The sequence below is a fragment of the Anarhichas minor genome, unplaced genomic scaffold (genome assembly GCF_050575085.1).
Source record: "Anarhichas minor isolate MPS153535 unplaced genomic scaffold, ASM5057508v1 ptg000002l, whole genome shotgun sequence".
In the NCBI taxonomy this organism is placed as follows: Eukaryota; Metazoa; Chordata; class Actinopteri; order Perciformes; family Anarhichadidae; genus Anarhichas; species Anarhichas minor.
Window position 1 is genome coordinate 9,796,889 of NW_027466448.1, and position 27,822 is coordinate 9,824,710.

At 41.7% G+C, this 27,822-nt stretch overlaps 2 protein-coding genes and 1 long non-coding RNA gene across 8 annotated transcripts; 2 read left to right on the top strand and 1 right to left on the bottom strand.

Annotated features, from left to right (window-relative positions):
* Positions 1-824: 824 nt before the first annotated feature.
* On the bottom strand, positions 825-13,122 carry rbm18 (RNA binding motif protein 18). Of its 2 annotated transcripts, none has more exons than XM_076089721.1 (6): positions 12,899-13,122; positions 11,830-11,940; positions 7,043-7,169; positions 6,346-6,426; positions 3,796-3,896; positions 825-2,711 (listed from the first exon to the last, which is right to left on the bottom strand). In XM_076089721.1, the coding sequence occupies exons 2-6, from the start codon at positions 11,931-11,933 to the stop codon at positions 2,528-2,530; spliced, it is 597 nt and encodes a 198-aa protein (XP_075945836.1). In that variant the 5' UTR covers positions 11,934-11,940; positions 12,899-13,122; the 3' UTR covers positions 825-2,527. The 2 variants fall into 2 exon arrangements, with proteins under 2 accessions (XP_075945836.1, XP_075945829.1); XM_076089714.1 differs by having other exon boundaries at positions 825-2,843.
* Positions 13,123-13,274: 152 nt separating this feature from the next.
* mrrf (mitochondrial ribosome recycling factor) lies at positions 13,275-27,616 on the top strand. 5 transcript variants are annotated; one of them, XM_076089737.1, is made up of 9 exons: positions 13,290-13,361; positions 14,112-14,294; positions 15,835-15,881; positions 16,099-16,272; positions 16,425-16,577; positions 20,562-20,680; positions 24,778-24,869; positions 26,384-26,543; positions 26,785-27,616. In XM_076089737.1, exons 4-9 carry the CDS (start codon positions 16,101-16,103, stop codon positions 26,860-26,862), a joined length of 774 nt encoding a protein of 257 aa, XP_075945852.1. In that variant the 5' UTR covers positions 13,290-13,361; positions 14,112-14,294; positions 15,835-15,881; positions 16,099-16,100; the 3' UTR covers positions 26,863-27,616. The 5 variants fall into 5 exon arrangements, with proteins under 5 accessions (XP_075945866.1, XP_075945846.1, XP_075945852.1 ...); XM_076089745.1 differs by lacking the exon at positions 13,290-13,361 and adding an exon at positions 13,608-13,728; XM_076089731.1 differs by lacking the exon at positions 14,112-14,294 and having other exon boundaries at positions 13,284-13,361.
* LOC142947895 (uncharacterized) lies at positions 16,586-20,284 on the top strand. Its single transcript, XR_012953431.1, has 2 exons — positions 16,586-19,611; positions 19,800-20,284. It is a non-coding gene; the product is annotated as an uncharacterized LOC142947895 (long non-coding RNA).
* Positions 27,617-27,822: the final 206 nt, after the last annotated feature.

The following is a 27,822-nucleotide window of genomic DNA, read 5'->3' on the forward strand; positions in this document are numbered from 1 at the left end:
TAAATTATAGCTATTTATGTAATTGCCATTTATTTGCTACTAGAAATATACAACTAAGGCAATGCTTAACGTATATACTCGGGTACATAAATATACCTTTTTATACGCAGTGTTTCCACATATATGTTGGGTTGTACCCTACATTCAAGCTCAGTCTACACCAGAACAGAATACAAAATGATGCCTCAAAATACACAAGAAAATAAGTGAAATTAATGAAATTGAATCGTCTAAAACATAATTGAATCCATTCCAATGGTGTAAAGTGATCTCCTCACTCTCACGTGTAATGCATAATATCCTCATGATTTAAAGCTTCGCTTTTTTATAGGCAATTAAAAACTGTTTCCGTTATATTAATTCCAAATATTTAAATTCCGTATGTTGTTTAAATGTTAATGTGTGGTTAACAATAATTTGCAGGGCGGAAAAACTAAATAACATAACATTATAATATTTAGAATTCGTATAGAATGTATACGTATTTTAATCCAGATAGGCTAGACTTTATTTTGACACAATTGATTTCGGCTAAATAACCCAAACAAACAGAACAATTGTGAATTTTATATATTTTGTAATCATGTAGAGAGTAGGGGATCTGATGCAGATGAAACAAAAAATCAACGAACGCCTGATGAGTACAGGGTGTGTTTGAGCCCACACACCGGTTCAGCACATCGACGCGTCGATCAGGCTATCCCAAAGATCCAGCAGTTATCTGAAGATCTACAGTGCAGAAATGATCCCAACAAAATAAACCACACCTAAAAAAAAAAATGAAGAAACTTGAAATCAATTTGAAATGTTTAACCAATTGAAAATGTATTTGAACGAATAGGCATTTTATTTAAAACAGATAAACACACACATTTAAAAGAAAACATGAATTTGATCTAATGGCCATGAGAAATATTCTTCAGTCGGATGATTTTACAATAACAGACATTTAAAAAAAAAAAAATGCTGAGTGATGTCAAGAGGTAGGATTTGATTGGTTCGGTGCGCACAACATTCTGCTCCTTCATCTCATCTTGTACAATTAAGCCTGCCGATCTCCATCCATGCTGCAATGCTATGTAGCCTAATCCGGGATTTATATACTCTTGGTAAACTCTTAAAACATTAGTTCTCCAAAAAACCTTTGGTTGGCAAATTCCTTCTCCACGCCAACAAATTCAGAGTAACATTTACTAACATATTTTTTCTTTTCTTTTTAGTCTCAAACTGCATCTCACACCTGCAGGAATGACACAACTCAGACCACATCAGAAGTATAGTGCTTCACAAATATTACATTTTGAAATAGAACGTTTCCACATTAAACCCATAGAGGCAAAAGGCCTACAAAATATTTAAATGATTTACAGCAACTTTTGGTAGACTGCACAAAAAAATGATAAAAACAGTCAATATCCGTCAAGTCTGGGGAAAATAAAAGATAGCTGGGGCTCAAAACATAATGGATGCTCTAATAAACAGGAGTTATTACAGGAAACAGTGGGACTTTTGTCTGTATGACAGTTGTGTTAGTCTCCATGTTTCTTAAAAATTCTGTGATAATTCAGGACTGCACCTTTTTAACCGATGGTGGATTAATGGATTTAATTTGTATCGTCTTCTTAAGTCTCTCATTAATGACAAGCAAATATCATATCAGCATAAAAGCGTGGACTGAGAGTATCCTAATGTTACTAACATAAAACAGAGTCCTGTATTTTATGAGCAATATAGAAAAACTAAAAAACAAATCTCATAAAACACGCTGCGGGTGTGATATTCAATAGTCGTTTATTTGGTCAATTAAAATAAAGAGATTGTGGCAGGGGAAATAGCAAAACTCTACACAACACACACACAAAGCCAGTAAAAAGAGTTTGACTGCAGACATATAAAAATTGGATTCAAGAAAAAATAAAGTAAACTATTAGGTAAAGAGCCACGTCGCACAAAAATACTGCAACTTACAGTGTCGCTGAGTGGCTTATCATTTGAACTCCATCAATACAAACCTGTTACAAATATGTGTATTTCATCCTCTTCAGTGAAGTCTTGAATGAAGAATTGTATTTCACCTTTGAATAATATGATCTGAAACTAAAAAACATGTGAAAAACAATAGGAGGACGGGCATTTAGACTCTTTAATAATAACCTCTCTCTTTCCTGGCAGCTGTGCATCATGTAAATCACAGCTGTATGACTCCGCTGCATTGAATCTCAGCAAAAGTGAGAAAGCAGACTGGTAAGGGATCCAACCTGCACAGCAGTCAGGTATGGGGCATATGTTAAGACTAATTAATAACTGATAACTATAAACCAAAATAACTAATAACCACTTTAGGTACTCGTCCGTGATTGCTGCGATTACTTCCAAAGAGTCCGGGGTTCTCAAAGTATTGTCAAAACCTTTTATTCCCAGAGGTGTATAGTCTTTCTAGCATCTTGTGTAAAGTCTGTTTCTTGTGTAGGTGGGGGCTGAGGTGTGTAGGGGGGGGGGGGATCTCCAGAATGAGTTGGATGAAGGGTCATCTCCTAAACTTGCGGAAGGGCCTGCTCTGGTTGTTGTGGTGTGATTTAGAGTAAGGCTCCCAGCGTTTCCTCTCTGGCGGTTTGTTGTAAACGTAGGCCGACGGGCCCGAGTAGTCATCCTCTGGATTCTCCTCCATCATCTGGAGCTTGGCCTCGATGGCGCGGATTTTAGCACTCGTACTAGGAGGTGTAGAGAAAAAAAAAAAAAAAAAAGAGTGAGAGAGAGGAGATGTAAGCAGCGAGGCTGAGGGGGAAATACCAGTGCTGGTGCTGAGTGGCGAACTGAGTGATGGGACAGATTTTGGCTCTTGGCTGAGGGGAAAAGAAGAGGAGATATTAGCACTCTTAGTAATGGCAGGGACAGATGCGGGAGGGGGAGAAGAAAAAAAAAAAAGGAGCACAAGCAAGAGATTACCAGTTGTGCTGCATGAAAAGCAGATGAAAACTTGCATTTAAATGGTGAAACGGAATTTGAAGGAGCAAGTGAGAAATATTACAGTGCAGGTGAGACGAAGAGTGACTGAGTGAATGAGCTCAACAGGTCTAAAAGGGGTGAGAAGTGTTTAGATCTCCTCTTCTTCGGCTGTGTGCAGAGATTATTTTGAAGTTTACACTAGAACTGAAGTGTGGAGACTTTCCCCGAGTCCTGATGGCTGAAAACTTGCTACACTCACTGGATTGTCTCGGTAACATGTTGATACTGTGAGACCAAGAGGCCTTTCACCGACTGAAGTGCTCCATTTGACCGACGTATTTGTGTATATATGTGAACGTAGGCTGCAAGTGTAGCCACAATAATGGAACATGTTAGAAGTTGCTTGAGCAGGACTTTGACTTTTTTTTTTTTTTTAACCAGTTGTACTAATATGAATTTAACTTGAACTGTCGATGAAAGAACAAGCCCAGTCCTATCAGGATTTCAGGACCAGGCTTGAGTTAAATGATTTGTTAGGGTCTCCCCTAAAGTGACCAGGAACTACCACCACACTGAGCTGGCTAAATCTGAACATGTAATGTTTTGTGACGACCTGCATCCACTCTAATATTTTCCAACGATTTTTTTTTTTTTTTTTTCCCCCCCAAGACCTCCATCCACTCTGAAACACCAAAACAAAAAGGAAACTGTTCCTAGCTTAGTTTTTGTTGGCTCTGCGTGGGCAGAAGGACAAGAAAACATTTGATTTAACCCTTGAAAATGGATAAAAAAATGTCCAGAACAACAACAAGGACTGATGGCGCTGCTGTGTGGGTGTTTGCTACCAACCTGAGGTGGTTGGAGGTTACGTTTCCATCCTCGGCCGCCCCGCTGCTTGACGGTTCCAGGCTCGGAGGCATCGTTTTGTCATTACGGAAACCTTCAAACCTCTGCAGACGAGACACGTGGCCAAAAACAAAAAAATGACCCACATAAACAGTGATGGAGACACGGATGGACAGACAGATGGAGAGAGGCAAAGGGGTAAAAAAAGAGTGGAAGCGAGAAAAAGACCCCTGTGCAAAGAGACAGAGAAACTTGGATACTCTCACCTTAACCCCCCCGCCCCCTGAAAAATGTGCTTAGTGCATCATGTGTGTTTTTCAAAGTCAAGACAATACTGTCAAAGGGAGCAGATAGTAACGTGTTCTTAGCACATTTTGGCTACAATCACACTTGCATTTAGAAACATTTTAGTGCTCAGATGGAGCAGGACCACAAGTAGAGAAAGAGAAGAAAACAGAGAAGAAGAAAAACATCCTGTGTGAACCAGACATTCAGAAACCATCGGACCAAACAAACACTGACAGCAGTTGTCTGGAGAGCCAACTCCAGCTTCCTCCCACAAAGACCAACATTATTAAAGTATGGATTTTGTTTGGGTCGGCTCAAACAGACAGTAACCAAGCGGGACTGTGCGTCCAGCTCATAATCACACCCTAAAAGGCATGAGGAGACTAAAGAGGGAGCAGCTGAAGAGAGCAAAAACCAACGTCTGCACTCATTCCTTTCAGAAAAAAAAAAAACACCTTCCAAACATCTCCACCAGCCAACACAGAACTCTTGAAACCTGCGAAGAAGAAGAGACAAAAAAACAAAGAAAAAGAAACAGGTCACATGATGGGCGTGAGAAAAACCCCGGCGCTTGGTGCAGCAGCAGCCATTGGCGGGAATATGATGCTTAAGATACGAGTTGGGACTGAATCAAGTTACATAAATGCACAAACATGGTCTTACATACTGTCCCAAGAAGTAAATAACATGTATAGCCAAGAATAAGTCTAAAACAATGACCATTCCAGCAGCCAGCACCCTTCCCTTCCACCTAGTCCTTAAGGCGTGTAGCTGGAATGCATAAAGATCTACAGCACATATCCAATCACGTCATACTGACTCTGTACACAAGCCAAAGCTTAAGTTACAGGAACGTGTAGTTAAGATGTTTCTAGTTGCACTTCTGATTTTAAATAGCCTATGATAAGCACACGTTTGCTTCATTGAGGATTAAATTAAGTGTTTAATGTGTTACAGTTCATTCTGGATGCAGTCACAGGAATGGTAGTGATGATGCATAAACACACACCTTGGCTAAACTCTGGATTAATAAATACAGTACTGAATTAGGACACAAATGTTTAACTGTTGAAAGAAACAAACAGATTTGTGCTGCATTAATGTTTATGAAGAGTTTGGGGCAACACTTTCATAAACGTGTACTTCCTCTCTTTTGAAAACGATGTAATAAAGTCAAGATGTTAAGCCTGGAGATGAGACAACAACCGTCTCTGACTCATTTATCCCAGCACGTCAACTCTGTGCCGGCAATCACATTTGACTGGAGCTGAGAATGGGTGGAAAGATGCTCAAATCTTACTTGTTTAATAAAGATTACCCCGTAAAATTCAGTTTTTACATCCTGACGAACAGAACAAATACAGCGTGCCGGACAATGTGAGGACAATTTTGATTGACATGTTTGTCTCTAGTCTGTTGAAGCACGTCATGGGAGGAAATTATTAATTTTTACAATTCACGTTTGTCACTGATCAGAAAGCTTGAATTACATTCCTGTGGTGCAGCTTTGCTCATACCTGGCTGATGTGTTTGCAACATGTCATACACTCATAGTAGAAATGAACTGAGGCCACTGGCGAGTGTGAGGGAAGCCACTGTGAGTAAAGTAGTAAAAACAGATTTGCTTTGACAATGTGGGGATATAAAGATGTATAGAGCTTACATTTGAGGTTTATAATGGTATAAATAACCAAAGCTATTTTTGGTTAGAGTGGTGGATTTATCCTTTACGTGTTGTCTTAGAGGCGGCAAGCATTGACCTTGACCTCCCTCTACTGTGTGTGTGTGTGTGGGTGTGTGTGTGTGTAGGGCGTGATTCCTCTCTATGCAGGATATCCCTTCACCCATTGCCAGTAGGCGGTCTATTGTTAAGAGACAGGCATGGGTTGTGCTGGGATCTGCTCTCCATAATCTAACTACTGCAGTAGTAACGTTAAATTATAAACTAGAAGATGCTTATAATGTTTTACAACAACTCAGACTGACACTCAGCATTTAAGTTCATGATTATTGGTTGAATCTCAAATCTTTGCAGCCATGTTTCCGTCTATGTCAACAGGCACACGGGTTCCTAGACTGTTTTTAAATCTCTGAAAGTCGAAGATGAGCTTTTACTAATGCACAGACGTATATATTTAGCTTGTCAAACTGCAGCCTCGACCACAGTGTCAGACGTAAACGGGGTGTGCTTTAATCCACTGAGCTATCAGGATGTATACACTTCGGTTTTATAAAACGGGAACTGAGTTTGACACTTACCCTCACCTGTGCGTGCGCCCAGCGCACGACCAGCTTCTTGGACAAAGCTAGCTTCCCATTTAAACACTGGATCGCCCTCTCTGCCTCCTGCAGACCGTCACACACACACACACACACACACACACACACACACAGAGAAGAGGAAAAGAGAGAGAAACACATTTTTTGCAAATATCATTTAAAAACCAGCCTTTATGATTGCACCCGAGTCCTTAAATAATTAGTTTCCCCAATGGAGAGATGATAATATCACACTCTGCCTGCAGATAGACCTTAATTGATGTGTGTGTGTGTGTGTGTGTGTGTGTGTGTGTGTGTGTGTGTGTGTGTGCGTGCGTCTCTGTTGTGTGTTTGAGAGGCAGTGTGACTAAATGTAGTTTTGTCTCATCAAATGAGTAAGTGGCTTTGATGCTAAATTATATTAATGAAGTACTTTTTCTGAGTGTGTGCACGACTGTCTAAGTGTGTGTGAGAGTGTAAGGTAAACACACACTTCCTCTGTATAATCCTTTAGGGAGGGCTTCATATCCCACTGATGGACACTAGCTGTGAAACAAGATGCTTGTCACGATCCCCAGGCTCACTCCGAAACAAATACTCCCTGCTGCCTGGCATACCATCATCATTGACTCAAATGTTCTTTAAAAATACTGTACAACATATATGAATATAAATCATCTAAAACATAAAAACGCGCACATACCTCTCTGGTGTTGAAGTTGACAAAGCAGTAGCCCCGTGGCTGTCCCTCCAAAGGCCCAGACTTATGAAACAGGAAGTCAAACTGTTTGACATTGCCAAACTTCTCCAACAACTTCACCAGGTGATACCTAAAGGAGTCATGAGAACATACAGCAGGACATTAAATTATGTTTATTCTTAGTATCTGCTCTGTAAAGGATTCTTTTAAAAGAACTAAAGCTTTTATTTAGTAAGATATCGAACTGAAACTACTCTGATCTTACATAATAAAATGCACTACACAGTATATTATAGTTCAACCGTATGAGCTAGCCACGTAGATCTGCGGCACACCGCATTCGCCAACCTGCGGTCTGTGAATCTGTCAAGCGGGGCTAATGAGAACGACAGCCTTCTCTCCCTGACACCTTTTTAGCAGCTGGTGTGGCAGCCCAGTGACAGTAAATCTCTCAGTGAGACAATGCTGAGGATACAGTAGCAGGACAATGAGGGAATAAAAAAGAGGAAGCCTCAAACCTCCCCTGAGCACCGAGCTCTGCACGAACAACATCCACTCGCTGCGCGGAGCTGCCTGGGACCGCCGGACCAGGAATGAACACAGAGATGTTGTCACTGTAGAGCTATGCGGAGTGTGAGGATTTGTAGATTTGCGTGTAACCGACCTCTGATGAAAAAAAAAAAAAAAAAAAAAAGTCTTCTGACAGTGTGAGTTCAGGGCCTCCTGTCGACAATATTCACTGCTATATTACTGTAAATACCAAGGTGCTGAGTGAATGTTTCCAATGCATGCTGAGCAGCAGGTGCTTTTCCATTTCATGACTTGTCAAAGCTCTTGTGTATAATAGGATTCATATGAGTAATATGCAGAATAGAGGATCGTATGAGGCTTGTTCTCCCTTCTGACAGACTACGGCGAGGCTGCAACTAACGAGTTCAATAGCAGTACACAGCGTCCTGCTGATTGATTAGTCATTGAAAACACCTGTGAAGTACTTTATGTTCTTGAGGTACTGAGAATTCAAAACAATAAATGTGATATTTTTGTCCTATGTGGGTTGAGAAAATTCTCCTACTTCTTGAGTTAAACTAAATATTTCAAAAATATTTCAAATTAGCACATGCAAAATACAACATTTCCATTAACAGTAATATTAATCCAAAAGCATCATAAATAAAAGTAAAACACTGACTACTACTACTACTGTACTTTTGATACTTTAAGTACATTTTGCTGATAATACTTGCATACTTTCACTTAAGGTTTTGAATGAAGGACCTTAACTTGTAGTTGAGTATTTTCACAGTGTGGCATCAGTACTTTTACTTAAAGTAAAGGATCTGAATACATCTTTGACGATGGTTCTGTTCTATTCAAGTGTCCCCGTGAGTCTTGACACTGTGACAGTGAGCCAGCATGCACAACACCAGGACCCTGAAACTGAAGCCGCTAAATGACGGTCAGTCATCATCAATTTCATCATGTAAAATTGTGGTTTTCCTGCTGTGACATGTCAACGTTTCTTCTATGAAACCATAAAGACCAAGAACAAAACCAAAACCGAAAATGCACAAACAAAAGAAATCAACAAACACTTTCCTGTGTTATTGTTTCGGAGCCTTTACCTTGTGTGACTTTCCAATCCTCACAGTGACCCCATGTGTTTTGTATAAGTTCCTTTTATTGTTTGGTTGATTGTTATTTGTAATTCTGAATTGGTTTGTGTGTGTGTGTGTGTGTGTGTGTGTGTGTGTGTGTGTGTGTGTCCACAAAGAGGATGGAACTCAATGTGGGACACGGAGGGTGAATTGTGCGTCTTAGCTACAGGTTGTTGTAATGTCTTCCACCCTTCTATGACTCCCTGGGGAGCCACTGAATTTCTGCTTTTCCCAGACAACACCCTGCACGCCTCCCATGTGAAGGTGGCTCCTCCAGCAGTACTCATTTAGAAAGAAAATACGATATTAAATTAAAGTTTATCATATTACTTATGACATTATTCTGCACTCTTATACTCAAATAGTTTGCATGTGCACCTCTGAACCTCTGAAACACTGATCAGGAAAGGAGAAAGGCCGTCATTTAAGTCAAATGCAAAAATACTGAAACGTAATGCCATCATTTTAGTATTGTTATATATTTAGATAAGTGTACGCTGGATGTTTGTGCATACGTGTAAATGTGAGCGAGATTAGATGGCTGACACTCCAAGAACATTTTTTTTTTGGATGCTCGTGAGCTGAACCACAATGGACCGCTCCTCCTGGGGGCTGTAAAAACCACCGGAGGAAGAGGAGGAGAGGGGGGGGGGGGGGGGAGGGGGAGGAAAGGGAGGGAAAGGTGGGGAGACTGGGAGAGTAAAGTTCATAGAGGGGATGTTGACGGCAAGGTGAAAGGTGGAGGAACAGGAGGAGAAGCCAAAAGAAGAGAGGAGGTGAGCAGCCCAGGTAGGGAGAGCATGGAAGGCAAAGACGAGGAAGGAAGTGAAACGGGGGGATGCCAGTCCAGTCCAGAAAAAGATAAGACAAAAGGTTGGATGCATAGTAGGTCAGAAGGGGGGAAAGGTAGAGCTGGTAAGTTTAGATTTTCTGGCAAGGCAACTATCTGCAATTTCTGCATACTTTCATAAAAAAAATCTAGGCCTGCAGTAAGACTAAGGTCATAGTTATAAGTTCTTTAATAAAACGTCATGACAACTTCCAGGTACGCAACTTAAAATGTAACAAGAGGACCAGAGAGAGAGAGCAAAGAGGGAGACGGTGATGGATTACCACTCAAGAGAAATTCCCTCTCTGAGCCGCCAAAAGCACAAAACATGAATATGTGCTGAAAGCTCCAGTTACACCTGCTGCGTCTGTGCGCAGGGCAAAGGAAATCAGACTTACTGCTGATGCTCATCTAACCTCCGAGAAGAGTTAAAAGTGTGTGACTACTGACTGGTCCTTTCTTTTTTACTGAGCATTTAAAGGGACATGAGAACATTAGAGTTGTTCTCTGAACAGAGTTGCTACCTGCACAGACACAGAAACAAAAGGGAGAGTCTGAGATGGAAGAAGAAGAAAGTCCAGTTCATTTTTTTAAATCACAAGCTTGGAATACATTTTTGCACAAGCTATGAGCCCGACATGAATATAATATCCTTCTAAGAAAAATATGAGATCCCTCACAACCACAACTACACACACGCTCCAAAATCTTTCTTTCTGACGGAGGACACAATGGCCTAAAGATTTAAGTGCAGCCTTCTTACCTCATCACATCCTTAACGATCGAATATTTCACCCCGACCAACCAGAGCAGAACCTCTGATCAGCAAATGAGGCAAAGCACGACAATAATATTCTAAAATATTGCAATTATATTAAAAGAATGGCATTTAAAGCTGCGGTAGCTTTTGTATTTTTGGCACTATGAAGTAAGAATTCCATTATAACCTTTCAGCAAATTCTTATTCAAGTGTTACTCTATATAGGCAGTTTTCTGGATAAGGAAAAATACATTTTTACACTGCTGTATGTTCAAATTAACCATTTATGCCTCAAAATAGACAACACATATCTTCAAAGAAACAAATAAAGCAACTAAGTGGTAGTACACAATTTTCTGTTTTTAATTACCAAAAAAGCTCTTCCAGAATAAAGAAAGTCTTATAAATATTCATGGCGTCATGTACTCATAATCAGCACCTTGCATTTCAGGTCAGGGTTCCACTTCTGCACTGAGTTTTGGTTTGGTTTTCCGGGACAAACAGAGTGAGTACTACGTAAGCTACCCAGGAGCTAATTAATCTTCCCAATCAGCACCAGGGGCCACGGGCATTTCTCTTGTTTTCCCTCCATACTGTGGGGTAGTGAGCTATTTAAGGAGAGGTAGAGCAGAGCAGGGAAAGGGGAAGGAAACGCCTGTCTAGACGCCCACCAGAGCTGCAGCCCATACATTCTCCAGCATCCCCCACAGGCACACCAACACACCCCCTCACCCCGAAAAAACACCTTCTCTCCATCACAATATATGTAAGGGTGCTCTCCACACTCACATTAGGTGTTTTGCACATTTAGACACTCAACTGCACACAGAAATGCAACAATGGAAGGTTTGCATGTACATACGGTGTTGTGAAAATGAGACACGCTAATAATGTACACACAGACACCTCAGTGTTGAAGCCACCACCAGCTGCCACCCAAACATCAACTGTGTATTTAAACATGCTTACACACACACACACACACACACACACACACAGAGTCAGCTCCAGGTTGACACAGAGAGAGTAAACAGGGCAGGTGAGTGAGGAATGATGGCTGCTCCTTAGCAGAGCAGGTCTCCACGCCTCGCTGCCTCTCTTTCACACACCCAGCCCTGTCTGCTCAGTCTCAGCCTGCGACACACACACACACACACACACACACACACACACACACACACACACACACAGTTAATCAATCATATATGCACACACAATGCATTGCCTCTCCATGAGGTAGAGCCTGGCAAGTTAAAAAGCAATACCTCAGGTTCATAACATGGGCCGATTTACAAGAACCTCAAATCCAACACTTGTTGCTGCTAAAATCCAAAACGAACCTTGTTTTTCATTCAGCTGGCTGGATCATACGTTTGAATCTGGAAATGTGTACCTTTGTCGTGAAATACAGATCTGCTTTTTTCAGTTCCAATAACTTTTAATCTCTTAACATGTGAGGACTAGTTTGCTCTAATCTAAGCTGATGCAACACACTGTCGAAAAGAGTGTGAGCCTGTCTGAAACCAGTAGTGGATTTACTCACTCTGTAATTTTGGGATCAATGTTGCCTATCCACAAGCGGTTTCCGTCATGGGCACTCTCTGACATGATGGAGGCATTTTTCACTGTCTCTGCCGCAGAAGACATGTGTACTCTGTGGGAGACAGGAATAGAAGACAGAGAAATTAAGTTTACAAAGAAAGGCAGAGATGAGTTGACTTTTTAGCATTTGTGTCAGATACCCAGCAGTCTTGAGCAAGGCAGAAAAGTAAGCTGTTAATTGGAGGACTAAAAACATATTAAACTTTGCCGTATTAACTATATCTCTCTGAGCACCGTGGCTTAAATGATTGATCAGAAGGCATCTGGAAAATGAAGAGAAGTTATCAGAAAAGATATGTCCACCCATTTGACCTGTATGTTTCAACCACATTCAACATCAACTGTAATTGAGAGCTTATTCACAGGCAATTATATTTACTTTATTTCAATTAATTAAAAAGCCAATTTGTCAGTTCACTTCAGGTTTTTTACAATTAATTAAATGAGGTATTGTTTGAAGTTTCACCAAATGCTATATCGTAGCATCAATGCCAACCAGTGCGCTCATTGTAAATATGATTTATGTATAACGGTACATGTGTAAAGCTGTGAGGAGGTAGTGGTCAAACACATTTGAGACCCAGTTTAACGTTAAACAATGTCAGCCCACTGTCAACATACATTTTCTCGTGTACATTTTGCTATAATTGATAATATAAATCAAACTAGATATCTAAATTATGTAGGTACGTTACTTTTATTCACTGTGTGTCAAACACCTAATTCTTAGAAAATAATAAAGAAAGAATAACTATTATTTAGGGGCTTCTCTTGGGAAACGTTGACTTGCTACGAGCTAACGATAGCTTAGCTAAACGCAGGTGGATCGATTGACTACTATCCACGCGTTGTACGCATTTGCTGGTTAAAACGATCGTGTTACGTTAAAGTTAAACTAATCTCGGTCATTCAGACGTCAATATGATAACGAAAAGCAACATCTATCCACTAAACGGTTAACAGAAGTGTGGGATGCTATCAGTTAGATAGCTTAGATAGTATCACTTTACCTCCTCGATCTGTCAAACTTCCTCTTTGATAGCGACTGACTTCTTAAACTGACTTTACTACGGATCCCACTTCGGGATAATTCAGTTACGTCAAAACGTAATATTAATCATCTCAAGCGATGTGTATGTTTTCCTCCTATTAAACTGAGCAGGTTAGCTAGCTCGAAGGATAAACAGTCGCCTTGCTAACGTCTCACAACAAAGGCGCAGAGTGATGTCGTGATTTGTTTAACTGTGTGTGGAGTCGAGAGGAGAGACTCGTTTTTTCTCTTGGTATGTCCCGTATCTCTCTCCTCGCCTAGGTTTGACGTTTCAGGCAGTAACCCCGCCTACTCGGGCCACCCCGCGTGACGTTTCGAGCACACAACCGGACGTTCCAAAGTGTCGGCGCCTGATGATGACGACGTAGATGTCAAATGTGGCTTTTCCCCTAGCTAACATGCTGTAAAGTAAATGCTGTAAAGTAAGTACGTGTATTGTTTGGGGTCATTTTTTTCAGGTGAAGGTTGGGTTTTACCGGGTTGTTGCTGAAATGAACGGCAGTGTTATGTTTAATACTACGTGATTGCGTTTTATGTTTAGTATTTGCCCGTGGTTTGTGCAGAAGAAGGCGACGAAGGGCTGCATGCACGCCCCCATCGCAGCGACCTTCACACTGGGACCAGTCATTTATCTTACTATAAACGTACTACGCACGCTACTGTTGCTACGTTTATAGTACACCTCGTGTTTTCTGCTTTACTCGAGTACCAGTTACAAAAAAAACAGCACAAAATCAACCTGGTGGTGCCACTTGCATGAACTGTATAGCATGAAGGACCCAGGCATCGGTGTGTATATATATATATATATATGTATGTCATAATGGTATCAACTTCAGCAGCCTTTTTTTTAATCATAGTGCAGGCTTCTGAGTGGAACATAAACTGGGCCATTTCTGATATTATATATATATATTATATATATATAATATTATATTATATATATATATATAATATTATATTATATATATAGTGGAACATAAACTGGGCCATTTCTGATATTATATATATATATATATAATATCAGAAATGGCCCAGTTTATGTTCCACTCAGAAGCCAAGGCTGCTGAAGTTGATACCATTATGACAGTTAATCAAATTAACTGGAGAGGTTTAGGAGGCGGAACATCATCCGATACTCTGGTGTATTATTTTCTGCTCAAACTGTAAAGTGTGCAGAGGAGAGATCATGCGGGCCCACCAGCTGTCTTCTGCCACTGGATGAAGGAGAGGTGTGTCTGCAGCTGCTGTGTGGGGAATCTACAGGATCTGAGGCTACAGTATCCCACTGAACACCTGTGCTTCACTTCTTCTGCTTGACTTCCACTGTAAAGAGATCCGTCACCGTCCCACATGTGAGCCTATCTGCTCTGCCACTGTGCGCCGTATCACATCAGCGCGTCAGGAAACCTGTCAGCCGCGGATGCCCCGCTTTGGGTTTGTTTGTATTGTAGGTGGTGGTCCACAATCTAGCCTAAATATTGCCTTTGGGATATGTTTGGATTTTGGTTCATATCTGGATTAACACCAGGGACTTGTGGCATATTGAGGACACTGAGATCAGTATTGTGTCTGGGATTTTTGGGCTTTCAGTGAATGCAGGAGCAGTTTAAAATCTACAAATACACAACAAAGACACACGATGGCTGATTCTGACATATTTGTAAACGCATTTCAAAATCAATTTACATTTTGATAAAATTAAGTGATTTAGTATAATATTCTTGGCATCTTTTAAACAGAATTTAGAGAACCACAAATATAATCTAACAGTTAGAAGAATAAGTAAATGTGAAAAATATTCCTAAACTTTTACATCTAACATGTTGGTTGGTGGGTTTTTTATGTCCAGTGAAGAACAAACACATTTTATAATATATTTCAGAGCATTTAGTCTTCAGTTGTGAGTCATGTAGATTTAGTTTGACTTTTTTTACATATTGCTCCCAACTGAAAACAGTTCATGCATTTGGTAAAGTTCTACTCCCGTAACCAAATTGTCTTTAATGCAGCGGTTTGTTTCTCCTCACAGCTTCCAGCTATAAATACACAGCAGACAATATAGAGGATGCCAGTCAGGCTGCAGAGCTCTTTCACAGCCACTGACTGTGAAAGACGGGCTTTATGTTTGTGTCTGTGGGCTCGGATACCTCGAGAGTTTGTCTGTGCTTGTGTACTCCGAGGTTCAGTGACACGGTTCACAGTCGAGAGCCATGTTTGCGCGGTGGGAGGTGGTTGTTTTTAATAGAAAAGGAACGGTCGGTCTGATATTGTGACATTTCTGAATGGGAGGTTTCCCCCTCAGGAATGCCCAAACAACTGTGCCGAGAGTAGACTTTGTGTGCAAGACGGAGACAGCGAGCATGTTTGTGACCCCAAAGTGTAATTGCATGTAATGTAACCTGTACGGCTGAAGGTTCTTCAACAGCAGTGATTTGGACTTGGTGGAAAAGCACCGGTGAAACAAATTATGTTAACGATGGCTCAATTCCATCGAGCCTTCAAGTAAGTCAGATCAGTGAACCAGGAAGCACAATAGGCCCTTTAACCTCCAGCCGTTTTCACATGTGATTGCAGGGTTAACGCAGGTGTAATTAATAACACTAATTATTGCCCTGTTCCATTTATGTGGCCAGGTCCCGGGTATTCTGCATATTGGCTCACTGGAATCCCTTATTATTTACGTCTGTGTTATTACATCGATGACGTGCCAAAATGCCTACTGTGAATTTATTATTATTTGAATGTACTTGTAATTTACATGGTACTGAACTTCTTATACTGTACTTTGCAAAGATATATGGCTGACGTTGCAAAAAAAACAAAAAACATATAGCATTCACAGGTTTAACTCTATTGTTTGCTCTTTTTATTCCATTTTTTTTTATCATATAGTTGTCAAGAGAAAACTAGACGATGGAGCTTTAATGTCAGCACTAGAGGTAGGCCTACCTCCTACTGGCTGATATGAGCTATTACTTCATTATGATCAGTGGACCAGTGCTGCCTTCAACTGATCTGTGTACAATTAATTATTCAGATTTGATCAAATTATGTTATTTCAAACTCAGTGGCATTGTGTTCGTATACTACCTCTAACATCATTTTTTTGTTATTTAGTCCTTTTTTTTTTAATGTCCCCCTTTCTTTCTCTTTCAGCTATGGCTATGAATCACCTGAGTCGGCTGCGGCCTCTGCTGTGTCAGTCCCTGTTGCGACAGGTCAGGTCTCCCCTCGTGGCCACCTCCAGGGTCAGTGTACCACTACTACACCCCAACACCACCGTCCACCCCGCTGCATGCAAGAGGCTCTACGCCACGAAGAAGGCAAAAGGTCAGTGAGGAGATTGCGCAGCCTGGAGTTCGCATGTGTTCAACCTCCGTTGGCACGGATGTGGGTTACGTGATTCGATATGATCTATCTTAGATACGAGTCGTCCCTCTTCCCGCAGTGATTTGCCTCTTTCCCTCTCTTCGTCTTCCAAGCCAAGGCAAAGGGCCAGTCAGCGAAGGTGAATATTAATGCGGCTCTGGTGGAAGACATCATCAGTCTGGATGAAGTGAAGGGGGACATGACAGCTGTTCTCAATGCACTCAAAGACGACTTCACACGCAACCTCAGCATCCGAACCTCGCCAGGTATTCAGCTCGTCTCTGAGTCTTTCTCTCCCCCTCTTTTTATCCATCTGTGTCTGATTACATTACTTTCTTTCTTAAATTTTGCAGAAGAAAAACAAACAAACGATAAAAGTTAACACAAACAGCTGTCTAACAGTGCCGGGTATTCATCGGATGTAACGCTGAGGGGTGGAGATAAATGGCAGGATAAAAAGAGCAAAAACAGTGTTGTGAAACACATGAGTGTTTAATTTAGTTGCTAAGCTTTCTATTTCCTTTTATTGTTAATAACAGGGTTCAAAGAAGAAAACAACAATAGAACAAATGCAGTAAATTTAACATCATACCACGTACGGCTAGGATAAACTACTATTTCTATAAATTGTTCAACAGCAGATTTAATCTGCAGAGGTATGTCAGTGATCTAATGGATGTCTGCAGTCCAACCAGAATGATCAAATGTTTACCCAGAGCCAATCCAATGTTTGATTCCAGTTTTTCCAACGAATGCTTTTTCAGTAGCATCTACAAACGTGTCTTCTCTACACGTCCACGTCCTCTGTCCTAGTCCTGAGTTAACACTATATAATTCTGTATCTGGATGGACGGCCATGACGTAACGGACATCCACAAGATGCCTCTAAACACGCAGTTGTCACCTATGGGGCTATACGTATTTTTTTGATTTCTGCTTTTAATTTGATACACACACATGAGTTGTGCGTTGACAGTTTTTGTTTTTTTTGTGCAGTTTTTATTTTTCAACTTGCATCTACCTGACAAAGCGCCCGAGGCCAGAGAGCGAGCCCCAGTGTGACTTTACCTTGACTCCAGTTCGACCTCGGTTTCCCCAACTACATCCAGGTCACGACCCTTTCTGCCTCTGGGTTGTAACAAATGGGAGCTGGGCTCGGCGTAGTCAGAGGTGGGGTGTATAATGGAAGCTCCCGAGGGACGAGGCAGCCGCAAGAATGAGACTTCACATTTAAAGCGTCTCTGAGCTTTTCCTCCTCAGATGAAAGTGTGCTTTCTCTGACATTTGATCTGCAGCATGTGCAGTCTTGTTTAAGTCCACACCAACATGCAGGAGAGTTAAACAACGGAGCCATGAACACAACCTTGATTTTTATGGTTAACATCTCAATGTCTTGTCTTGCAGATACCCTCAACATGTTTCATTGTCCTTTATTCATTTATCCCTCCGTTCCTTATCGTCCCATCAGCTTTTTTTCGCTCTCCACTCGTCATCCAGAAATGTCTTGGTATGAGTCATTTTCTCTCTTCAGCCCCTCCCTTTATATCCCTCCATTACTTACTTTTCTATTCAGTTTTTCAAACCGCTTTATTTTTTTGGACCCCGCTCAAAGGGTATTTTCAATCTGTGTCTTTATACGTTGAATGCAAATTTGTTCTTGACCTACAGGGAAACATTTGTTCACATGGCAAGAGTTCCCTCCATCTTTTCCGTCCTCCTGTTTCTCTTGTCATTTCTGCCTCCATCCCTCCGTCCTGTCATTCTTGCTCCATCTCTCTATCCACGCACCGCTGTCCTCCGCTCCATCCGTCCTCCTCTCTTCTGTCCAGCTGCACAGTAATCCAGGGAGGCAGCAGGACTTAAAAGCTGACAGGAGAGATGAGATGGTGGAATGGAATGACGTCAGTTGTCCAAATGTGTGCATATGTGTGTGTGTGTGTGTGTGTGTTTGTTCTATGAACTTCTCATCTGGCTCTCATTAAGCTTATGAGTACATGTGTGTGTGTGTGGATGTGACTGTATGTGCCGGTGTGTGTGTGTGTGTGTGTGTGTTACCGTGAATCCCGACTGTATGTGTGCATGCGTTTGTTTGCGTGTAGCAAACGTGTAGCAGAAAGTCGTAGATAGATGCAGAGAGAAGGGGTCAATGCTGGGACCGCCATGTTGTGGTTAGTCACAGATGGGTAAAGATGGCCCGAAAACAAGCTCTGTTTCCATGGAAACTTTGTCAATACAGGGTGGACTGAGACATTGAACCATTACAACAGTACTGGGACAAAACTACCTCGAAGTACTTTAAAATAGCTTCAGGTGCCAACAGGTTGTCCTGAAGATAAGAGCTGTTAGTACTTAAATGCACTTTCTTTAGGGAGTTAATTGAGACCCCTGAAATTAAACTAAATTCATTCTGTTAAATTTAAAGCTCCACACTCTTCTCTTGGCGTCTTTTTTTTTTTTTTTTAAACCCACTGTACGCTACCTATCCAGCACCAAACAACAGACGGACAAAGTTAGCAAACATAATGACCACAGTGGAGCATATTGCTGCTGAAGAGACAGATATTACCCGTAGAAGTTGGTGAGCAAAACTTAATTGCAGAGTGAATGTTGGTCTCACAGTTACCAGGTGGCCAGAAACACCACTCCCAATGAAGGAAAATGTTCCTCAACAAGTTCGTCATATCAACTGTTGCTCGTTACAATGTCATTGAAGCTCTGTTGCAGACCAAACAACTGCACAGAATACAATTGATGGTGTTGATGAGCATTCATCTCAGTCTGAAGGATAATATTATTAACTACATGCCTAGTATATAAAGTTTACACATAATGTGGCATGTTTAAGATGAATGGCAAACAAATGTTTAGTGCACATATAAAAGCACATTTTCCATTTATTTATTTTATATTGTGTGTATTATATTATTAGTAATACTTGGATAAAGAACAATTTGGCAACTGTTTTCTCTGCCATCCTCTTCTTCCTCTTCTCTCTCAGCCCCCGTACCCCTCCTCACACTCCACCTTTGTAGTCCAAGAAATGATTGTCTGTCTGCCTGTCTGCCCTCCCAAAGTGTTCACAGATGCGTAGGAGCTCATTGTCGAGGCACAGGTAACAAAGACGGACAGGCAGAAGGTCACAGATATGGACATGAGCGGTCCGTGTATACAAACGGAGGCGCTGTGTGACAGACAGGCCGGTTCAGAGCTGCACACAGATGAACGTTTGACGTCAAAGAGGGAGACAGAATAATTGGCAGGCAGGTAGACGGCATGTCAGGAATCCAGTTTAAACTAAAGGTATCTATTTCATCACAGCATTTTTATTTATTTTTTTATTTTTTGCGTCTAATCTCCGACTGGTACATCGATGTCTTTTTGCTCTTGAAATCATATGATTCATTGATTTTTAAACTTACACCATTGGCTCACCTCCCCTTCAACCCCGTGCCCCCCCCCCCCCCCCCCTTCCCCACACACTCTACCAGCACAGCCTGCAGTGGGTAAGCAGGGAGCGAGTGATGTAAGGCAGAGGTGGAGAAGGAGGAAACAACTGCGTCTGAGGTTAGCCAGATGGAGGAGAGGGGCGGATGGATGGAGTGAGGGAGTAAAGAGGGAGAGAGGGCGCAGGGACTGAACAGAAGTCGGCTAATGTTGGCAAACTTATCTTTGTTCCTCAGTGTTGACAGTGAGGACAGACGGTAGATCATGGAAACTCTTAACACTGTTACAGTGGTCTCGGTTTTTTTTTTTTTTTTACTCATGCAGTTTGTGGCTTCTGCTGCACATCCGTCCGTCCGTCTGTCTGTCTGTTTGTAAATCTGTCTGATTAGATATAAAGAAAACATCGAGTCAGTCAGTCTGCATGGAAACTGTGTCATCAAACCAGAAAAGCTATTTTATTCACCACAGCCTCTCCAATACTAGATTTTATCATTTTGATCTATGAGAATAAAACAAATCTGATAAACAATATTTTGTTTAATTTTCCTTTGTTTTACATAAACACATGATTTAAACAAGCATTGTGTGAGAAAGACATGTCTTAGAGTACAGAGAGATATTTTGCACACAAACAATAAACTTTATTGTCAAAAATGAACGTAAAAGTAGATACGATATGAGATTCATATATTCATTCATATGCGCAAAATCAGTGTGACAGTATTGTTTACAATGACGCCTTGGATTGTCGAAATACTCCAATGAATTAAGTAAATGGACAACAGCGTTTATATGCGTTTGTTCAGGAGCTCTGGATCACATTGTGGTGACGACCCAAGATGGAAAGTTCCCTCTCAACCAGCTGGGACAGGTCTCCATGAAATCCCCTCAGCTCATTATGGTCAACATGAGCAGCTTCCCAGAGGTAAGACGACCACACAAACAAACACGGAGGACACACACGTACAGAGTCCTCCGACCTGCATCTGTGTGTGTCTCACGCACACAAGCACACGGGTAACCAAAAGCTTTATGAAAATAATCCAAAGCGCAGACAGATAGACGGTCCTCACAGGAGGAAAAGTGAGCCAGACCAGAACTCTCTGTATAAATGAAACCTGACCTGCCTCTTTCTCTCCAACTGTGTCTCACATGCTAATTGATTGATCACTCGGGGAGCCCTTTGTTCTGGGGTGAAAGATAGCAACATGAACCCAAACTCTGTGTGAGCGTGCACTGAGATGTGGTTATGTCTGCGTACGAGTTGTCACAGAGTAGGAAATTACCTCATTTTACCCCCAGGTTAGGAAGGAATGGATTATTTTTCTTCTTTTCTTTTTACTCTATTTTCTTTCCCTCTTTTCCTTCTTAATGATACAACACTGTGCTATTCAGAGCTCCAGAAATAAATATTATCCACAGGGGCAACTCACATTTTCAATGGCCCGACTCTCTGGTGGTCTTGAGAATCAACCTTATGCAATCATATTCATACGCAGACGGCCATCACTGGGGATTTAGTTCTCTTAGGTCTTATTAGCCATTGAGCTAATGAACAATACAGCTATATGGTGCTTTGTTTAAAATAAATATATATATATATATATATATATATCTGCTCCTCTTCTCAAGAGATGCAAAGGTCAATAACATTTACTTTACAGGAACAGTTCTACATCGTGTAAAACACATTTCATTCAACTGAAAATTCTTGTGTTTAAGTGAAAATAAAAACGAGACTAGTATGCAAAATGGATGATGTTAAGTTGAAGTGATAACTTGCGCCCAATAAGCCTGCAAGTTCTGATCAATAGGAATTATGAATGATACCCGCTTACAAGTGCTGCTTGCATGTACAGGTACAAGTACAGCCACTCAGAGAGCGGCCAATAGTACAGTATAAAATAAGTGATTACAGTAATAAAACAAATGCATACAGTACAAGTACACTATGCTAACATGCTGACGTTAAGCAGGTATATCTTGGTTTAGCACGTAAGCATTCTATCATTGTATCTGGTATTACAATTCCTCCTGAGGGGAGTGTGAGTGTGCGTACCAGATGTAATGGCAAATCCAAAAGTTGTTGAGATATTTCACTCAAAACCACATATGTCCACCTCATTGTTGAGGAAAAGTCACGAGTTTTCAGTTTCGGTCTGAACCCGAAGTGGCATACCAACCGACCGACCGACACTGCCACCCCTACAGCCCCACTGCCGACATAAATTACATTCAAAGGCGGTTTGTTCCTTTGGAGAACCACCTGTCTGCTACAACCACCTTTTATTTTCCTACCGGTCACCTTGTGAACCTGAAAAGTGTGGCTTCGCATCTTTGTTCTCTTTCTTGCTGATATCACAAAACAACATGCAAATCTAAGTATGCATCAGTATCTCAAATCTGTAAATTCAGGCTGAATGGTCTTTCAGTGAGTCTATTCCAACCACAGACCACACACACACACCGGCAGACGCATTCATGCGCACGCACACTACCCTGTCGTGCCCAACGTTACCCATGTCCCACACAGAGGTGAGCCCTCAGTACCCAGAGCTAATAGACTTATAATGACGCCTATCCATTACCAGGCACTCCAGAGGCCCTACCATTGTTTTCCATTCATTCATTAAGAGCAGCCTGGGAAGGCACAGTGGAACTAACAACAACAACTACCAGCATGCTTAGATCACGGGGCAATTTGGTGTGTGTTTTAGGCTGAGTGTGTATGCGCATGTTTAAGCATCCCACCACTTTGTTCATAAAGTGTTTTCTTCAGGACTCCCTATTCAAACACGAGCGCACACGCGGACTCTCGCACACATTCCTCTCCGCCCGCCTCTTTGCTTTGAACCGCGCCGTCAAGCGTTTGATGTTAAACTCCAGTGTAATTTCTCTTCCTCTCCAACACATTAACCAGAACCGGCCCGGACTTTTTTTTTCAGAGAAATTCCCCTCGGTTTTTCCGTGAACCGCCGGAGCGGTCGTCGGGAGAGAGGAAGCGGTGATGAATTTGATGCTGAGAACAATCAAACATAGGTATGGGCTGAATCTATCACCCCACACTCAAAGAGAGCAACCAGAGGGCCTGTGCTCCGTATGACTTTGACAAAGGAAACGGAAAGAAACCTCATGAATTAATTTAATGCGCACAAATAAATTCCTTTAATCTCACTGCCATTTCTTTTCCCCAGCGGATCAGGCCAGAAGGAGCTGTCAAGAAAGGAGAGTAGAGTAGAAAGGGGTTAAAAAAAACTTTAAAAAAAACTATATGTTCTAAATCCTCACGTTACACATTTGCACACTTTGTGAAGCTCAGCTGATTGAATTGTCATGCGGTTGCAGAATTTGTTTGAGGAGTGTGACTTTGTTTTCAGTAATTCCAAGGGTTTGGCTTCCTCCCCCCTTGTCTGTATGCACCGTTTGACTGTAGCTATCTGGTTCTAATGTAGTATTTGCTGGACTGAAGGATTGTGTTGTATATGGTGGATCAAGTTTTTATGGTTCACATATGTGAATGCTGTTTTTAGTATTTACCATTGAGTCACATGCAAAGCTTCTTTTTCTGCCTGCTGGCCTGCCAAACAAATATAAATACACTTTAAAATAACATTCCAAAGAAGCCACGATATTAATGAACTTAAGTCAAAGTATTGTGGGACTGCAGACCAACGCTTCTCAGAATCTCATCTTTGTCTGATCCTGTGTTTGTTGGGATCACTTGTTTCCGCCACAAAACACACAATGCTTTGTTTTTCTTCTTCTTCCTTTAAAAAGAAAACAGATTGTGTTTTGGGAAATATTACTTGCAATTCTTTTTTTTTCATCTTTTTCAATAAACCATTTTAGAAAACATTTGACGAAAGACATATTTTGCAGATGTTTTGTAGTTTTGTCCCAAATAAACAACTGTCCTGTTCTGTGATGTGGTTTCCCAGCACGGATCAGAAATGTTTAATTTATCAAGAAAATGGCTAGTTTGCATTTACACCAAGATTTCTTTCTACAGCGACACTACATACAGTGTCGTGCATGATAATGCCAGATTTTTATGGAATCGAATGTACAAACTGAAGCACCAAAATGGAATGATCTTTCATTTGATTATTTACACCTGTGCTTTTCCTGCTGTGACATTAAAAAAGGCCTACTAAGGCAGTAGCATAACTGACTCATGTCCAGTACTAATAACGCTACTGCTAGCATCGCTCAATGGGTTGTTCATCCAACTGTAGCAATTGGATGCAACATAGTTGCCCCTCAACCATGTTAAAGTGTCACAATCATGGCGGCTGCCTAAAGACCATAACGTACCGATGTCTTTCAACATGTGTAGCCTGAATGTCTCTAACCACCGCATGTGTTGATTTCTGCCTTCCCACCAAATTGGTTGAACCCAGTAGAGACCTCCCTTTCAAACCCACATAAGGTAATGAGCTGGCCACATGCAAAATCTGACCACAACACAAGAAAAGTGTTTACGTGTACTCTTTAGTTAAAGTGAAGATATGTACATGTGCTCACCTCAAGATAATGACCATTTCCCATCTTCATCAACAAGCAATTAGCTGCTGTTAAATGTGCAAATAGAGGATTAAAAGGGAACACATACAAACTCAGAAGCACATGTGTGCGTGTGTGTGTGTGTGTGTGTGTGTCCATGTATCATACACAAGCACAAGCAGACTCTCCTGTGAGATCACCGTGGGTCAACGCCCTGCCCTGCAACCTCTCAGTCCTGTCCCAGAGGGCCGAGCGCTGACAGTGGCCCAAGGCACTTCCACACTGCAAGGGCTTCCCCAGACACACACACACACACACACACACACACACACACACACACACACACACACACACCCCACCCAGACACACACATACACACACTACAAACACAACACAACACCTTAATTATTGCCAGCTGGAGCTGGGCCACTACCTGCAGTTGTAGCGCTGCTTTTCGATTCACACTATTCATATATCTGTGTGTGTGTGTGTGTGTTTGTGTTTGTGTTTGTGCCCCAGGCTACAGCGGCTGCCACCCGCGCCCTAAGAGAGAGTAGCATGAACCTTAACCCAGAGGTGGACGGGACGATCATCAAGGTGCCCGTTCCCAAGTGAGTCTCTCAAACACACACGCACACACACACAGCCCCAAGGGCAGGAACACTTTCCTGCTTTTCAATCTTCTCTTTACACCTTTTACTTTTCTTCTGTCATTTCTCTGTTTTCCCACGCCCACCATTATTATACACTGAGACATATCGTAAGTACGAGCCCTGAAACAATAAGGTGATCTGAACAATATATTACTCAATTGACACGATGTTAATTGAAGTGTTTTTTTTACTAAATTCATTGTAAAGTTATTTGACGAAATAGATAATTTTTAAGACTCTTTTTTTATGCTCTGTTAATCTGTGACAAGCAGTTGACATTTTTGTGTTTTTATAGAGTAAATAAGTAACCAATAGATAGATGAAATAATCAATACGTACTGTAAATGATCATAAACCTAAACCTTGCAGTAAGTCTGAATGTATCGCCATTAATAATTCTCTTTAACCGAGAGATTTATGGACTTTTGTTAGTAGATGTATGGAGACCCCCGGTGTGTTGATGTGAGGGTCGGGTCACTCTCTCTCTCTGTTCCGACTAGACCTCTCTCTCTCACTCTCTCTTTTTCTGTCTGCCAAGTCAAACAAGCTCACAAAAAACTATCCATCCCTCACTCACTAAACCCCTCTGTGTGTATATACAGTATGTTTTTTACATATACACACATGTGCGTGTAAGTATACATGTATAAATGCCGCCCTGTGTTTATGTGCATGTATGTGTGTGTGTGTGTGTGTGTGTGTGTGTGTGTGCGCGCGCACGTTGAGCAGCAGGTGTTAGTCTGGCAGAGGAGGGACACAAGAGTCAGACTGCTTTCCCCCTGCAATCAGTCTCGGCACGCTCCAAGCCTCCATTTGCATTTCCAAAGAGAAGGCGCTCCTTGATTGGCCCTGGAATCAGTAATTAGGCCGTATTGTTTGTGGTAAATAGACGCCGCACTTGGATTGTTTGCAAATAGTCCCAAAGGCAAAAACAACGAAAAAAATAGTCAATTAAGGACAAAGAGGGAGAGTGAAATGGGAAGTAGGATTTTCTGAGTGATTAACAATCGCAAAGTGAATACAAAGTTGTTGGGATGACGGATGTTTCGCTCGAGTCTGAGACCTCGGCAACTGATTGTTGTTAGTTGGTTGCTTACGAGTCTGAACAAAAATTATTAGACTTCATGCTTACAAGCACTTAACGTCCTCATTTGCACAAGTGAGGACATTGTTTTTTTCATTATTTTGTCTGTGCACAGTGTGTTTGACTAACCCTTTCTTTTCGGTCTCCGTGTGCAGTTTGAAGTTATTTAGAATTTTTGGCCTTGTGTGTGTGTGTGTGTGTGTGTGTGTGTGTGTGTGTGTGTGTGTGTGTGTGTGTGTGTGTGTGTGTGTGTGTGTGTGTGGAGCCTTGCTTGGTATAATCCATTTCCTTGTATCCCAGGGAATCTCACCTGCTCTGTTTTTTTTTTTTTTCCTTCTCTGTTACCGTACGTCTCCCCCCCCCCCCCCCTCCCCTCCCCTCCCTGCAGAGTGACGCGGGAGTACAGAGAGAACCTCGCCAAGCTGGCCAAACAGTTCGGCAACAAGGCGAAAGATTCCCTGAGGAAAGTGCGATCTACTGCTGTCACACAGGTCAAAAAGACGAAGGAAGCACACTCGGAGGACACCATACGACTTGTGGAAAAACAGGTGGGTGACAGTGGAGCTGCACGTAAAGCCTCTTAATTGATAGATCACACTGACGAAGGGAAGTTTAATGTTGAGATGAGCGGCTATAGATGAGAAGAGATGAGGCACAAAACAGAGAGTCAAAGAGGTAACTGATAGTTTAGCTTAGATAGTTTAGCTATTAATGGCATCCTTTTCCAAACAGACACTAAAGTGAGCCCAAAAAGGTGTATTATTCATTTTTCCTTTTTCCCCTTCACAGATTCAGCAGATGGCGGACAACATTGCAGTGGACATTGACAAACAGCTTGCAGCCAAGACCAAGGAGCTGTTAGGCTGACTGTGACGATTAAGAAGTCTCCTTTTTGATATTTTGGTTATAGCTGAACCTACAGATGTACACACTTAACAGAAGCAACATTTCAACCCTATCGTGTTTATAATAAACAGGGACTCATTCGGTCGTTCTTGCATCCCGTTCTCACAGTCCACGAGCTTCACACAGACCAATGAGCCTCGGTTCTGTTGTCCATGTTTTGGCAGAAACTGGGCTTTCGGTTCCGGACCCGCAACTCTGGCAAAGATCTGCTCCTCGCTGCTGGGCGATATCCGTGTTTAACCGTCGGTACATAAACAGAAATTGGCACGGAAACAACAACAACGACAGACTGCCAGTCATCTCCCTCCTCCCTCGTTGCTCTTCCTGTCTTCAAAACAAACACCGAGCGAGGGACGAATGGACTTTTAATGGGATTTGTAGGCCTCCTCCTAATCAAACGCCTTGCCACAAGGGCTGTCTGTTTATGTAAAACAAGCGCACCCATCTGAGTGTAAACTGGCTGCAGGTTTGTCTTGGTGGCAAGAGAAGGGGAGAGAGAGGGTTTGTTCCAGAGACGGAGGATATGATTAGCGTGTTGCCAAACATTTGTTTCACATTGATTCAAAGTCTGTTAAAGAATGCGCTTGAGTAAAAAAAGCCTTTAATTTGGGCCCATGTCTAGGATTGATAATACGGCTGCTCTCTCGACAATAAAGTCGGGGAAAGTAACATTATTGATGGACTCCATTAAAGAAACTTTGTACCATGTGCGTCATCTGTCTCTCTCTTGTTTTCTTTTCTTTTTCTCCACTTTTTGGTTTGAAGTCGCCCCCTCCTCCATTAGTCAGAGTGATAATGGACTTTTCCTGTGTACAGACCTCCAGGTCCTGACTGCTGGCACCACAATTGCCCATTAGGGAAAGAGGCTTTTAATGTTGTGCACTTGGCCCTCTTTGTCTTTCAACAGCTGCACTTTTAAAG